Genomic DNA, 17,933 nt, shown 5'->3' on the forward strand with positions numbered 1-17,933 from the left:
ATGTCCAAGAAGCTCACTGTGAAAAAAAAACGGGAAAAAACCTCTTAGTAATAATATTTTTAATTACGATTTTACCGACGCAAAAGTGTGAAGCGCCATTGTGTAGTCAAGAAAATGTGTCCTTCGGTAACCACGTTACCATTTGGTTTATGTCGACACGGGGTTGAAGAGACGTTAGTTGAGCTCCAGCCATCACTTGAAACGGGAATGAGAACGCAACGGGAATATGAACGGGAACGGGAATGGGAACGGGAACGGGAATTGTATGCGTTATTCTGGCATTGTAACGCATGCCGGGTTCAGCTAGTAAATAAATAAATAAATAATCTTCTCTCTTCCATTTGGGCCTCGCAGGGATATTTTGTATTTGCAGCTGATTTTTATATATTGGTGCTGGCTATAGGTGCAAGATATTCCCTACTTTATATTTTATTATTTGATATTTTTACTTTATCTGCTATTAATATAATGCTATTGTTTTATGATTATGTATATTATTTGTATCTTTGTACTTATTTTTGTAATATTTTCAATTTAATTTGGTATTTATGTTTCCGGCCTCTGGTGCTTTGGGGCTACATGTTAAGTCACTTTGGTCTCATTTTGGTCACAAATGCACGACATATATAATATTAATACGACAAAATTTATGAATTATTTAAATCCAAGTTTCAAATCCGTGATAAGCGCAACAGTAACGCGTTCGAGTTTCGAATCAGTAGCAGGGTCATGAGTTCGAGACCCACTCAGGACAATTTTTTTTTGTTTTTATATCATACATAAATTCCGTGTCACAGTACGTATCATTGAATCGGAGGATTTTAACGACTCATATTTGGAACAGTAAACTGGTTCGTGTCTCAGCGTTTTATGGCCAGGTTCGTAACGAAGACCGCTAACTCCACCGGCGCTGGCTCGTTATAAATCTGAATATTTCCCGTGCAGGTTCAATATTTTAACGTCACACTCCTCCTGCGGGTGCAATAATAAAAAAATATAAAAATCTTATATGCACACCGGCAGTTATGACGTTAATATTTTACTGCACCGAAGTTTATACGAGCGGCATGACCCAAATTAGTTCCCCCGATAATTTTATGTCAATACACGTAAATTCCAATATTTGAAGCTCGTCTTGAATGTATAGCACTATAGATTTTATGAAGAAATATGCAAAATGCATAATAATGGTGATTGCACTTGTAAATGGATATATGAGGAATTTATGCTATTGCGAGATATTACTTTATTTTATTTTATTTATACATACATATGTATGTGTCACGGCAAGAATTACCCCAAGGCGACACATGGCTAGATTATTTTTATACATAAGCACAAATAATTTTTCAAACATAATATTAAATTGAGACATCTATGGACTATCAACAAATTTTTGATGCACAGAAAATTTGCAAAAAATACATTATGTAGGTAGCATTTATAAGATTCCACAAATTCAAGATGCCAATAACTCAAATTTGCGAGAAACTAAAGGGCAGAATACCGAATTGTTGGATCCGTCACAACAATTAATCTAGAAAATTCAGAAATTCGATCGATCTTTTTTTTAATAACCACAAGATCTAGCAGCGTATTTGGTCGGGACTTGAACCAACCCAAACCTCTCTACTGATATACAATAGCTCTACCAGTGCACTACGCTGTGGCTATATATTATACATATATCGTCATCATAATTATTTAAAAGCATTAAAAATTCACTTATTAATCAGTAATTAGAGAAACCCTATATGATTTTCATAATGCAACTGAGTTGCTAAAATTTAAATCCACAAATATTTGCAAAAACGATGTTATTTTGAAATCAGGAACCTTTTTAAGGAGAGTAGTAAGAAGTGAATGCTTTTAATCATAGAAGATAAGATATGGTTCCTATTTTTTAAATCAAATAACAAAACTCTGAAAACATATTGTTAAAAAAAAAAGTCCAGTTTTAACTGAAATTTTAACAAAAAATATATTTTTTTGTATAACTATTCGATTTGATCAAATGAAAAACGTATTTGGTCAAAACAGTGTGTTCATATTATAGTATAAAAACAATTACGTTTTCCAAAAATGAAAAATAAATATTTGGTTTTGTAATTATTACAATGAAAAGTATTACTTACGTTACTTTAAAATACTCTTAAAATGTTTTCTTTTTTAAAAATGCAAGATAAATCAGCTTTACTAACCCACATAAAGAAAAGTTGAGAAACACTGAATTAAAAAAAATTCTACATCACCATTTTGACATTTTGTAATTATTTATGTATTATTAATAGTAAAAAAAAATTGCCATCTTGTAATTATTTATGATAGAACAGTAATTTTTTAATAAAAAAGTTTGAGAATCACCGACTTAAAATTGTGTATGTAGTTACATTAAGGAGACAGTTTGAGAACAATTCTAGGAAAATCTATTTTTTTTTGACAACTTAAAAGAAGTTGTTTTTTTGAAAACCAAAATGCAAGTTTGATAAACACTGGATCTTTAAAAATCTTAAACATAGATGAAACTATTCGCAAGGATTTACCAGTTGATTCGTGATACTAAAAAATATATTTTTCATTCATGCTTTCTTTTAAAAATGGTTTTGAAGTTCATGTCGAGTTGAGCTAGATATACGAGTACAGAGTTTGCATAGTCATGTCGAGCCCAGCTCGACATACGAATTAAAAGGGTTAATATTTGTTAATTGAATTCTACTTCAAATAATATGGCTGATTTTCAGGTGTGCCTTCATGTTCGGAGAATTGACAGACAAGGAGACGATAGAAAGGATAGACCAGGTTTTGGAAGCTCAGCTCCACGACCAATTCGAGATCCTCCTATACAAAAAGAACAGTAAGTATTAAACGAAACTTTCGCCACACTATTTTTATTATTATTTTATCTACTTACTTATTCTATTACTACTAAAGCACGATTTCTCCTTCCAATATATTATATTATATACATATATCGAATACGGTATGCCGTTTGTTATATTTTTCTATATATAATATACTTAATAAATATTTATGATATGAATCACAGTTGGTTTCTATCTTGCGAAAAGTGAAGATGTGAATTTATACGCTCATATATATTTTCGATTTGGCAGTGCGAAACAATAACGTTCCTAAAGTCTTAAGTTTTCGCCACAGTAGTAGTGTCGTGGCGAGAAAGTGTTACGTTCTTATTAGATTTTCCGGGTCGTATCACAAAGGAAAATGTGTGCTTATTGATTTTCAATCTTATCTCTGGGTTTTTCGCGTACAACTACTATCCTTGTACACGGATATGTGCAATATATTATAAAAACATATATACGTCATCAAAACAAAGAGAAACACACAGAAAAAAATCGGAAAATTCAATAATACACGTGAAAAATTATTTTCATTTTTCATTTCTAAATCTACATACATACAGTCGCGGTTTCGGAAACCGGAACACCATATAAAAATGTGATTTTGCGTGAAATTTCAGTGATCTTAAATAAAATAAACACCCATAGTCATTAAAATGGTAGATTATATTATAGTGCTTTATTTTTATGACAATCGTTAAGAAAAGAAACAACAACAAAAAAAGGTAAAGGTAATTCGTAAGTAATGGTTTTTTCGCAGGTTTCCGATTGTGCAGTCCAGCTTCTCTGAGTCGTTTTCTTAAGGTTACATCACTAATTTCAATTGAAAATTTATCCGAGATCTCTTTTCTTATCTCTACAGCAGTTTTGAACCGTTGCTGTAAAGATAATAGAGTTATCAGGCGATCTTGTCTCTCGGATGTGCATCTTTTCTGTCCCTTTCTTACGAGCAAAAGTTCCAGAATCCTTTTTCTTTTTCATTATTCTTGACACAGTAAATACAAAACGTCCCATTTGTTGAGAAATTGATCGCAATGAATGTCCAGAGTCTGCCAAAGCCGCGATTTTTATATTCTCCTCCAATGATAGTTGAGTGTATTGTCGCATGGTATTTTTATTTTCGACGATTTCGATCCGTACACCTCGAAAACTCACACTAAACTGAACTCAAATCGTAGAAAACAACCATATTTAAAAGACCCGATCATTAAAAACCACACACCTAAAGGGACAATATTTTTATTGCCCAAAAATCGTAAAATCACAAGTGTTCCGGTTTCCGAAACCGCGACGGTATACATATGTAGTCTTACTGTTGTAAGATATTTGTTATGATTCATTTGAAACGGATTTATTATGATAATATTTACAGGAAACATTTCTTTACATGTTTTTTATAAACAAAAATACAATTTGATTAAATTTATATACAAATATTGGTATAAAATTTAAATATTTAACATGTAAATTTGAAATGTTTTGATAAATTATATACCATCCTCTTGAATTCCATAGAACGAAGTACTTTTTGATAAGCTCGTCCATTAAGTGAACTCCACTGATCGTTTTGTTATTACACGATCAAAGTAAAAACACGTAATGGTTGGGAAAAAAATACGGCTCGTATATCGGATAGGAATTTGTTATCGCATACAAAAACATTCGACGACGACGGGGACAACTGGTGTTGCCAAACTGGGGCTCGTAACTACTGAAAGGGGGCGAGGGAGGTTCAGTCATCGCGGAAAAAGGTCACGAGCCGCCACTGAATTATGCAAATGGTGACCGGAAACACTTCGGAAGAAACACTGTCACCGTTATCTGACCCAACACACACGGACCTTTCGACAGAATCGACTGAAAAACATACCCTATCAATACTAACGAGGAACGAGAGAGATTTTCCTCGGAAAAGCGATCGCTAAAAGGTTCGAGCGTTTACCGTGGCCTTCTAACACAACCGGGTCGATTAAAAATTCGCCATTCAAAATTCAACGGAATATAATACTCATGTTTTTTTCACTAAAATTCAAATAGCACGTATATACACACATATAGATATTTATTTATTATTTATAATAATGATAACAATAAAATATATAAAATATTTTAAATTTAGTTTCGAAAAAAAAATAATATAATATGATGTACCTACATACATATATTTGATGTTTTCAAATATTTCCATATTGCTATACACAACATGTGTATGTATTGTTTTCCGTATTAAAAATATTTTACATTCTCCGAGGAATTTATCCTCATCCTGACAGAGACTGGGACGTGACAATAATTCTGGCCTTTGAACACGGAATACGGACATTTCTACACATTTTGACAAAAATAAATCACACTTGTATTACATATATAATATACAGACATTTTCTTCAGACGTTTCTATCAACAGATCGCTAGAGGAGAATTTTCAGAATACTAGATATTATACATGTAATATAATAATAGGAAATTCGACTCAACCCATAAAAAATAAATTAAAAAAACTAGAACGAGTATGTTATGTTTTACTTTAATTTATACTACTACTATAATATGTTGTATTATATAAAAAAATGATCAAAATCATAGCACATTTCCGACTTTAAATGGCCAATTGGAATCGTTCCAAAAAAAGTCGAGTGAGGTTCACTAAACATTTCAATAAGTTCTGAAATTTAAAATGTAGCTGAAACTGTGTCAATTATAAATTCACATCTCACTTTTCAACTATAATAAAAAAAATGTATAAAAAATGTATTACTAATGTATAAATCTCTTTTTATCTTTCTTCTATATTTCACCTAATATATTTTTTGGTATTTAAAACACTGAATTTTTTAATATATTATTAATTCTAAAAAAAAAAAACATTTTACAATCACATTCATTTCCAATTTTGCAATCATATCAATCAAGCTTATCAGTACGACTGATTACTGATCAGCTCAACACCATAAAGCTTTGCTTCGATTGAATCAGTATATTTGCTACTAAATAAAACAAAAATTAAATCCAAACTGTACATAAATTAAAATTTGAACCCTTTTAAAATATATGTAATGAGGCTTATTTTATTATATTATAATATATCGATAGTATTTGACGCTTTTGAGGCACGCGCCCAATTTGCAGCAATTGTACGCGACGCAATCATCACGTTGCGTCTACACATTCGGCGAACGTTCGCGAATGTCTCTTTGCATCCCTCTACACATACGAGTATTTCGCCACTTGTAGAGACGCGGCATTGTGATATAATTCGCATATTTGCATTTTTGCGAAGCGTACAAGTGCGGAAAAAAAGTGAACGCCTGCCTTCAGTGTGAGCATAACAACACATTCGAAAATGTTATAATTTTAAATGAATATTTAACGTTGCATTGAATTGTTACGATCGTTCGAATACACCCGACACGAATGGTTTTGTTTTCGTATTGAGTAGATTTTCACGCTAATTTGTCTTACATATGTATTTCAGATGTGTACTTTTACATATTTATATCTTTGAAAAGTATCGTTTGTGTGTGTGTGTGTGTGTGCGTGAGGATGTAATTTTTTCATTTGAAAAAATTACATTTTGTAATCACTGTTGGTTTTCGTTGTGTTTTTTTTTACACTATTTTTTGTTTGTTATCTATCTATCTATGTAACTATCGCTAAACACGCATGGCGATTGATTGCTGTCTATTCTGTCTATTTTTCTGTCTCGCCCGTCCCTCCTTACTCTTCAATGTTACCTGTTGACAATAAATAAATATTGTAAAAGAGCATAAAGGTACGTATGTGCATCGCTGTGTAATATAACAAGTGTGTGTGTGTGTATGTGGCCAGCTTAAAAATTCCGTAGATTGTAGTGTATTTTTGAAAGTAGTTGTATTCCTAGTCTTCATAAATTATACAAAATATATATACATATATATGTAATAAATAATCCGACGTGTTTTTTAATTGTTAATAATATAAATAATTTACAGGTCAGCCGGTAGCCGACGTGTGTTTGCAAAGTACCGTTTAAACATATTTTTTTCAATTAATATAAATGTAATCACCGTTTTTGAACAGATCACATTTTTGAGTGTGTGTTTGTGTGAAATTCGTCCGATTTAAAAAACAACTATAAATAAAATTACACAATGAAGTGTCAATAAATCAATGTTCGATTTTGCATGATTGTTATTATTGTGTCGAATTGGTTGCATGCTTCAATTAAATCCGTCAAACTTTTCGTACAATATTTGATGATTCGTAGATGGAAGCTTGGTTGGATATAATTATCATTTATTTTTGGAATAAAATCAAAACTTTTATAATGCGATAATCTTCTATACTCCACAATTTCATATGGAAAAATTATTCATTTGATTTAATTAATGGTCAGTAACTAATAAGTTTTAGTTGTTTAAATAATCAACGGCACTCAAATTGATCTTCTTATTATTATTGTTTAACAAGGAATCAGTGATTGATAGTGTATTTTATTTGCGCCTTTCTTGCCAATTACAAACATTAATAAAAAACTATATTTATACAAAATCATAGAAATATCTATGGAAAAATATGAAATACAGCAAATATTTATACAATGATCAATAAATTCGAGATGCTATCTATTATCTTGAACTTTGCCATTTTGGGGTAATCGTTTCAACAATGAAATCAGATAGATTGGCAAATTCTGATAGAAAATAAATGAGTTGGAGTCACATATAAGGAATGAACCTATGACCCGGCAGTTGAAAGTATTACACGCTTACCGCTGGTTGTATTATTCATATTATTTGTAAATATGTATAGCTTATTTAAGAATTGAGCAAAGTTACTGACCAAATTAATAACGGCTTTCTTTTGTACATTTTTTAAATCAATCTGACCCATTTCCAAATAAAATCAATGTATGAAAATGTAATGAACGGTATATAAAATAACTTCAATTGAATTATAAAGCCCAAAATCAATTATGATTATATTTAAACTATCTTCCTGTTAGTAAATAGATTGTATTGTATATTATAGAGCGTTTTGCGGAATTGTGGCATGTGTTCTCAAAATGGCAAAACATTCTATAATCAAGTAACAATATTCCATTGATTGTAACAAATTGTACTTTGAGTTTGATTGTGTTATAATAATTCATAAAAATTAAAATGAAAGTGCCAAAAAAACGGTATTGTTGTTTAGAATTGGTCAATTTCTGGCCGTTTTTTTTTTTGTTGGTTTTTTAAAGCGGATTAGAGAGGTGTAAGTTCTCCGAAACGCAGTATCAGAATACGCTCGTGGACACGAAACGATCCTTAAAATCCCCTTTTTTATCTGGAAGATCATATGGGGGATTGTTTCCCGAGCCTTTTTAGTGGGATTACGCGCCCCCATAGCCGGCAATACGTTACGTGATAAGGGAATAAAGAATTGCGCATTTGTCCTTTAAAAACTGCCCTTTTCCAGATTTTTATTATTATTTACATTTTTAATGTTTGCCGAGCTAAAGCACTCAATATACGATTACAAAAAATAAAAAATAAAATAAAAAAATTGCATGCGTTCCAATACATGTGAACAAATGTGAATGAAAATTTATGACTCGCATCTTGCTCGCTTTAAATGAAATTGTTTTGTACATTACATAATATACGGTCCGAAATTATTTTAAATGTATTCAAAATATACACAGTTTTGTGTGTTTTTTTTATTTTATTTTGTTTTATTATTGTTTTGTCACCTGTCCAATTGTTGTCGAACTTTCGGATTTCATCTGAGAACTACCTGACTAATAGTATTGTTTGTTTTTGGACTGTGCAGGCACACCGAGAGGTACGTGTACACTATTGATTTCCATTTATTTTTTATTTTAATCCCAATCTACCAACCCTTTGAATTCCATCTGGTCCACTTCGACATACAATCGACAACAAATACAATATAAAAAAAAAAACAACATACTCGTAATTCATCCAAAATTTTCTTCTATACATCGCTTACTTACCATTGTAATATATTCATGATTAAAAGTTTCGCCAGAATAATTTAACAATGCACAATAACATAAAATAATATATTAAACAAATTAATGTATAAAAAAGCTTTGAAAGTTTTGACTAACATATTGATGTTAATGAAACCAACTGACTGAAATCTGCCAGTAAATATTCTTTAAGTAGCCAAAGACTCATCTCTCCTTACTTAGAATCTTTTACATTATTTTGTGAACAAAAACTTTATCATTTAGCAGACATATTGCTCATCGCTGATAAATACCTACAACAAACAAATTGTCCAAAATGTCTAAAAATATCTTCTTCAGTTGGTTGCATTAAGTACCAAAATGTCTACGAATTACGGTTCAATAAAAGCAGAATAAAATAAATAAATAAATACAGGTTAGGCGAAAATGATAACATGATTATTAGTTTGAAAATGAACAGTAAAAGTAATAGACAATGTCACTCAGATGATATATATAGTTTTTGGAAATCAAACAATTTTTTTTTCTAGGTTAGAATTTTTTATGTTTATTCAATTAAAGTGTTCATTTTTAATCATGTAATTGTTTTTTTAATTTCACCCTACTAATTATAGTAATATTAAATATAATTTTAATATAGTAATATTAAAAATTATATAAATAACTATATGCAATATTATATTATTATATATTATACTATATTAAAAATTAAATTAAAAAGTACAATCTGCTTCTCATTGATGAAGGAAGTTATTCACAAGAAGCTTTTACAAAAGTTAAACGGGCATCTTAGCTGCAGCTAATTTTAATTATTTGCACTTATAAATCTTCCTCAAAATATAACGTAAAGTACCGTATAATATATTTCAGACAATCTTTTAACAAATTCCAGCAAAACGTTAAAGCTTTCGAACCCAGCCTGGAGGGCTTTTAAATAGCAAAAGCTAGTTTAGTCGACGATGCGACCACACTAGCCAGAAACAATTTACTCGCGCGGGTGGAAAAGGGGAGGAAGCTGGAAAGGGGGTTGGAAAAAATCATCCCAGACCTCGTTTTTGGTCCAGGCCGAATACAACACACCCCGGCGAAATACTTTAATGAATTTTGGGGCCAGAAACTGGCTGGAAGTCCCTCGGGGGGATTCTGTGTTTGCAGCTCGTCCGTGTTCGCTTGGAAAACATGGGAGCTTATTGCCGAAAAAGTCTCAGGATTTTCCGCGTAAGCCGCAAGAAATTACAAGAGCTTTATCTTCATTTATCAACGCTGGCGAGTCCCGCTTAACGTTGACGATTCGTTGCGCGATAACTAACGGCTACCCATTAAAATTTTTAAAGCACACTTTCACACCTTCAGATTTTCAAAGTGTCCACGTAATTAAATCTGGGGTTCTTAATCATTAGTCACATTCAGGAATACTTCGGGATATAAAAACCTATCTTGAATAAAATAATAGAGCAAAGGTCGATAACTTCCTGATACCCGAAGAAATGCTTCACTAAAATGCAGTTCCTAATACAGAACAGAATAAGAAGATTTATGTACTTGATCACATATGAGTTGAGTCGTAATTCTGAAATCCTTTATTTTCTGATATAAACTGTTTATGCTGATCTACTCTAGAGTGAAATTACTGATCTGAGAACGAAAAACTAACTGAAAAAGCCTTTGAGAATTTCGATATACCCTATCCTAGTCTTATAAAAGCTTTAGTTCAGTATTCAACGATATATGTATATTTTCAGTATTTGTTACGATGGAAAGAAAAACTCGATTATTATCTAAGATAAACAATAAGTCTTCAAATTGATATGACATATTACTACATCATATACATATATATTATATACAATTTTTTAATATTTTTTTCAAATCGTAAGACTTGCGAAGGGGTCCGTAATACGTAACAGGTTAAGAATCCCCGATTTAAATGAATGCCTGGAATTCACTAGACAAAAATCACGATAATTATAGACACAGGATTTGATAAGTCCATAATCATATTAAATTCCTAAGTGGTTAGTTGCGTGATGTTCGAAAATCGCGTGCGAACGGAATGCGGAATGTAAATTACAAATGCCTTAGCATAGAGTTTATGTACGTAGACTCGATTACTAAATAAAGTAAAAAAATAATTGGATAACGTAGCTTTTGATCTTCAGCAAAGAAATACGTTGAGAGTAGTAGCTTTTGATCTTTTTTTATAGGCCAAAAATCCTCTTGAGATTTCGACCCTTTCAATAGAAAAATTCACATAAACGTACATCCCGAAGATTTTGCAATTTTAATGCGTAGGCCATTCCTCGAACATTAAGCATCCCTAAAGGTATTGAAACTGGAGTAGAAAAAGGCCTGATTTAAAGAACATGTAATAATAAATAAATATACATTCGTGTATGTATGCTCTGATCGAGATTTTTTATTAGGCGAGGTTAGGATTCAATTCAATAAAATTGCTTACAAATAAATATTATATAGAAATTTTTTATTTAGTTAGATGAAATAGTATATTTAGAACAGAGTTAAATCAAATATGGATAATTAATCCAGTTTAAAGTTCACAGTACACGTTCCATTATAAGCTCATTCAATACAAAACGGATCTCCTCGAATCCTTTTCATAAAACATTCAATTTGAAACAACCTTGAACAATATAAACGACCGCATTGATACGTGTTTAAACCCGCATTCGATTCGTTCGCGACACGTGGAATATTGAATAAACATCAAAAAGGGTGCATTTTAATCAATTAAACGCAATTCGCAATCCAATCGTCAACATATACATATGTGTACAAACTCGGAACTGAATTTGAGCACGCCCGGCTTACGAGAGCAGCTCGTTATATCCATTATGCACGCGCTGCGGTATACACGGCCGTGTAAATAATACGTATTTTCATCGTCCGGTTGTTGTCAGTCAAACTGTCCAAGTTCCAGTTTCATTTGCGAGTTTTATCTTTTGTTGTCGTATAAATTCTAACAAATTAGAACGTACTGTGGTGAATTTTGGAACCTTGTCGACCGGGCAGCAGTTTCCTCTCATAATGGGCGTCCGTACGGGCAAAAATAAGTCTCCGGGGACTCATTCATCCCAGGACGTGTCCAAAGCTTAAAACGAGCCACAGCGGTGTTTTCAGAAAGCAAAATTGCGGTATTAAAATTTTTTGGACTGGATTCTTTCATTTTCCGAATCGACACTGGCGGAAAATTGCCTTCGATGAAAGTGCAACGTGTTTTTGAAAAAGTACACGCGCAGCGAAAAAATGTACATGGACTTTGAAAGCTCATTTCTCTGAAAAGGGCACCATGATATAAGCACGTCGATATAAGCGCGCAAGACTAGAGTAAGCAGTAAGGTACCCCGACAAAAGAGCGCCGACTTAAGTGCGCTGAAATAAGCGCGCAAAACAAAGCCGTAATATGCGGGTTAAAATCAACCAAAGTATGAATAGTTAGAAGATGTTTCGGATCAGTGGGTATTATGTATTTTAGTGAATAATACGATATAAGAATAATAAGAGAAAAAAAAACAAAAACTCTTCCATTTTCCGTACAATTTAAAAATTGTGTAGTTATTTCGTTTAAATCATTATTATTTTGTTAAGAACAAAAGTCTTAAAAACCATTATTTATCGTCGAGTTCGAGATCATGATTTTTGATTTCTTTAGTAAATATTTGTATCTCATCAAAGCACTTTTTAAATCTATTTAAATCATCGTATTTCGGCATGTAACAGCAAATCTCCATATTTAGATGTGTAATGCAGACCACGTTGTTATTTTGTTTAGGATCTTAATAACCTTTTTCATTACAATCTCGAGTTATTGCGTTTAGATAGCAAATTATTTTGACCTGACGTATATTCTCAAATACAATATTAAAAAATATCTGTATATTTTTGGTATTTAATATATAACTCCAGTGGGTCACTTGAAATTGTCAAAATATTCACTTGATGACCCGCGGGTCACAGCCTGCTACAGGCTGAATATACATACATAGTATAGAATAATTAAAATTACCACTCACTCGCAATGTCAAACCATCAAACCATCGTTTCGTCAACGAGAAAAGTGGAGGTTCAGAGACACTGATTTACGCCAAAATTCCTTCAAAGGATATAATTTGCACCGTTGCTTCTAGAGTAAATCAAATGCTTTTTATTATTACTAAATTATGTTCACAATACATCTTATATATATTTTAATAGCTACTGATCTACTGATAATTTTCTATTTTACAATTTAATTTAATTTGGTTAGTAATCATAGTATTATATTATTCTAATGTTAATGTACAGCATAATAGGAAAAAGAGCTCAAAAACCTATGTATATTAAACTCGTGTGAGGAGGTACCATTGTACGTATATATCGTGAAATTAATAAAGAATAAAATAAAATACTTACAAACCGATTTTAATTTTCATTAAAAATAGCTGGCTTTTTCTTTCCGACCGACCTTTTGTTTCTGATTTTTTTTCACATAATGAGTATGTTTTACTTTCAAAATACTCTATAAAATTAAATACATGGAAATAAATCTTCGTTTACTTCATTCAATATTGCGCCCTTATGTCGGCGAGCTTATTTCGGAGCGCTTTTGTCGGCACGATTTATGACGGGACATCATAAAAGTGGACATTCACATATAAATTTTTAAGAAGATAAGTTATCAAATAAGAAATTTGTCGTAGTTATGTATTCCAGACATATTATTTATTTATTTATTCAATTTTAGCTAGTTAGCAAGAAAATCTTTCGATTTCATCTCGTACGAAAATCCTTTGGTTAGTTACAATTTTGGAAACATTTTGATAAAAAAAATGCATATTTTACCTACATACATATGTATTTAAAATTAGACTGTATTTCAAGTCGGTAACTATTACAAATAGGATCACCTCACTGATTGTATCGTCAGGTGAAATAACAACAGCTAACGTCGGATAAATTATTAGAGACTTATTTGCAGATAAATCTTTAAGTGAATGCCCACCTTTAGAACGATCCGGCAACGGAATTGAAACTTTAATAAAGTTCATTCAATTATATTATAATTATATATGTATGTAAGGATTTATATAATTTTGAATATTGAAGTATTGAATTTTCTTGAACGTAATTCAAAGCTAAATGTGTAACAAAAACATTCATAACACTGTTCGATCGTTACATGAAAAATCTAAATTTATTATACATACATATATAGTAATATTTTGATAAATTTCATTACTGGCCTATTCTTCGTTTAAGTTTTAAAATAAAAGACATTTTTTGCCAACCGTGGATAATAAAAAAAATCTATAATATGATATATTAATAGTCAATGGTAATAGATTCAATGTTAGAATTAATAGAATTAAAACTCTAGTGAAATTAAAAATTTAAATAAAATAATGTGTGGAATCGATGTTCGATGTTATGTAGATCAATGTTGTCATAATGTAGTTTTAATCAATAGAAAATAAAACCATATTAAAAAATAAATTATATATGCGAAGAAGCTTTCTATTGCTTTGAAAATACAATAGAAGTTTCAAATACAATACATGCATAAAATATTGAAATGTAAATTTTAAATCGCTTGAAACTTCTATGTAACACGTATGTAGGTATGTGAATAATCATCTGTTTCATAAATACGTAAAAGAAATATTGATTTTAATTCAAAGCGATGCTTTTTAAGCTTACATATAATACATATTAAGCTTGCTGAGTAATCATCATAGATTATACTCGATATTTTCGACACCACTCAAAACTATATGTTTAATATTTCACTCACACAATTGCTTTTACGTGTTTGTACTATACATATATCTTGGTATCAAACTAGCTATATTCAACCTAAAGTTTCAGCTTAAAGCCAGATATGTATGTGTGACCTATATATGTATATAATGTCTAATATTTTGCTATCAATATTTGCACTATTAACAGCATTTATTATTGCTATTATGGAGGTTTATCGATTCTAAAGGCAGGCTTGATGAAGAAGATTTAGTAGTGCCGCCTCAACGGTATATTACATAAAGCTATAGATAGAATTAGTCCATGTCGTTAACTATCCTATTATTATACTTTATTATATTACTTGTGATATAAATAAAATGGGACAGGAGAAAGATGACAGTGCACTGATTTGATAAAAATCTGGGTTAACGCTTCTAATGCGATATTTTTCGACTCATTAAGCTTTTTCCTTTATTATTGACTTTATTATGGAATCGTCAATAGTTTAAAAAAAATAATTTTAAATTAATTTTATATTGAATTTGATTTGATAAGATAAATCATAAAAAGATAAAAAATGTATTTGAGCGGTTTTTAAAAAGTTGTAGTTTTTTTGTATCTAAATAATTATAAATGTGTTGGTGAGTCTCATTAAATAAATGATATTTTTATTAATACGTTAAATCGATTAATGAATTAATTATTTTTATTTTTATTATTATTATTATTTATATATTTATTTATGTATTTTTTTTATTATTTTTCAATAATATTGTATTTATTATCTATATATTATTTATATGGGCGTTGGGGATTGCGCTATTCTTCCTATCGCCTGAAATTAAAGTTATTATTTTTATTATTATTATTATTTCAGATCTTTAAAATGATCATATATTATACTTTATAATATATGTATCTCGACTTATTTGTTTATTATTATTATTAATTGTTTTAAAATTAAAATAAAATAATTTTAAAATGTTACACCAAATTCGCAAAATTGATTATTACGTGAAATAGGCAAAAAAATTATTGATAAAAAGTGCAAACCCATTTATTTATTAATGAAACAGTAAAAATACTAAACACATTTCGAAGAATAATCATAAAATATAGCAGAATATTAAATTAAATTTGAGTTAAATTTATTATAAAACTACAATTTGTCATCACTTATATGTATATTTTTACATATCTCATTTTTACATATTTCATTCCGACAGTCTAAATTGCGAACTTTTAATTGACTAGAAAATTACATTTCAAACATACATACATATCTGGACTAAATTATATATTATATTTTTAGTAACATATTAAACGACGGTTGAATACTGCTAGTCATTATCACAGTCACAATGTCACGCAATGTCACTCATTTTCACAATTAACAATTCAAATTGTAAAAGCACTCCAATCACAGTTCTAAAATATCGTGTTTACGTTTTTTGAATATTCTATATGAACACACCCGTTTTGTACCAACACCAAAATATCACAAAATTAACTCACATACTTCCCTATAGTATACATATATATTACATATCAAAAAAACAATATTTTCGTTGAGCAAAAGTTAAATATTAATTTAATTCAATGTGTGTGTGTGTGTGTATACATAAATGTAACGATGAATGGACGAATTTTTTTTATTATTTTTAATTATTATAATATTACAATACTGGTTATGGCTGGCACAGAAACCCCATTATGGCTGCTGCTGCAGATAGCTCCCATCAAGAACGAACGAGATCTGGTCGTTTTGTTCCTACTTACCTTCAGGGACATCACGGCCTTAAAGCAACCCATCGAGACAGATGACACCAAAGGAGGTATTAGAATTCAATCGAAACACCTGCATACTGTAGGAATACTATATAAAAATATAATTCTAATTCCAGGACTATCCAAATTTGCCAAATTAGCAAGATCGGTCACGAGAAGTAGATCAGTATTAGTGTCGCAGTTTTCATCACATCTTCCAAACCTAAAAGATCCAGCCAAGCAGAGCCACTTGGCTCATGTTAGTTTTAATCATGTCAGTGCACCTGCTTTCTATTATATTTATTTTTATTGTAATATATGTACAATGTGTCGTACGTATCAAAACATTTCCTTTATGTGTGTGTTTCGTTCATTTCTAGTGCACAATTTTCTAAAAAAAATATCACTTTCTAAATTACATGGTTTTATAAAGTTTCCTTTTTCGTACTTCGACTATTGAAAGCAATACATATTTATTTCAACTTTTACTACGCTAATATTGAACACAGTCAACTGGGTGACAAAATAATAGATGAAATGACGGGCTGAAAACCAGACTGGTACAAGTGACATTTAGAAAAAAAGCTGGTTTAAGTGCTAAAAAAATAGGATTTCATATATGCTATTATTTTAGCACTTAAACCAGCTTTTTTTTTTAATTTCACTTGCACCAGTCTGGTTTTCAGCCCGTCAAATGTCTAATACAATTTTTGTAGCGTTTTTTTTATATAAAAATCATCATTCATTTCTGTTTAACTAAGAAACAGTAAAAAAGTTTTCATAGGCCTGTTGCTATGATGACAGTCGCTAACTTGCAACTTGGATCACCCATTTGTCACGTACCTGTGAATATTGAACACTTTCCTTATTGTTCTAAAAACAAATCGCAAGCCACTGTGCTGGACGCCAAGCATCCAGTTAATAATGTGTTGTTTATGTTAAAATAATTCAAAATCTGTGAAGTCAATATTTTAATTAGCTATAAAAATCATTTAATTGTGTATTAAACGTCGAATAATATTCATTAAAATTCATTCCAAGGCAGATATCGTTCTCACACTGACCGTTGAGCGCGGCGCGTACTGAATTTCCCCTCTTTCTTGTATCTGTGAGACGCGTACATATACTAGGGTCTTCCCGCGAAAATAATTATTTCTGTAGATATTAGTCAATGTGTTTGTTTCGTAATGATATAATTCGAATCATAGAAGTTTTGATGAGGAATACATAAAATATAAAGACCTTGCATTCAGTATATTTGGAGAAATAAAATAAAATATAAGTCCTGGTCATTTGCTATACATGACAGTGCGGAAAGTGTTAATATGACAATAAAGAAAACTGATTCCATTCAACATAACTTCAATTAAATTCAAAGTCTATGTACAAATATGAGTGCAGTAAATAGAATTTTATCATATTTTGTGAAAAATTATAAAAAAGTGGGTTGAAAATTGATTGCAAAAATTTCACCACATAAAAAAAAGTGTCAAACTAAATAAAACCATGTAAAAAGCGTTGTAAGCAAAAGCAAATCGTTGACTTTTTATGTAACTAACATGTAATTACAAAAGTTTTTAGTTTGCAATTTGACTATTCGTAAAATTGAAATC

At 30.6% G+C, this 17,933-nt stretch overlaps 1 protein-coding gene across 1 annotated transcript in view; it reads left to right on the forward strand.

Moving 5' to 3' along the window:
* Positions 1–17,933, forward strand: part of eag (potassium voltage-gated channel protein ether a go-go) — a 159,004-nt gene that overhangs the window by 125,576 nt on the left and 15,495 nt on the right. Inside the window, exons 3-6 of the mRNA XM_077431973.1 lie at positions 2,742–2,854; positions 8,655–8,666; positions 16,257–16,388; positions 16,458–16,579. Coding sequence (XP_077288099.1) covers positions 2,742–2,854; positions 8,655–8,666; positions 16,257–16,388; positions 16,458–16,579 — 379 coding nt within the window. The remainder of the gene's footprint in view (positions 1–2,741; positions 2,855–8,654; positions 8,667–16,256; positions 16,389–16,457; positions 16,580–17,933) is intronic.

The sequence above is a fragment of the Arctopsyche grandis genome, chromosome 6, assembly GCF_051622035.1.
Source record: "Arctopsyche grandis isolate Sample6627 chromosome 6, ASM5162203v2, whole genome shotgun sequence".
NCBI lineage: Eukaryota > Metazoa > Arthropoda > Insecta > Trichoptera > Hydropsychidae > Arctopsyche > Arctopsyche grandis.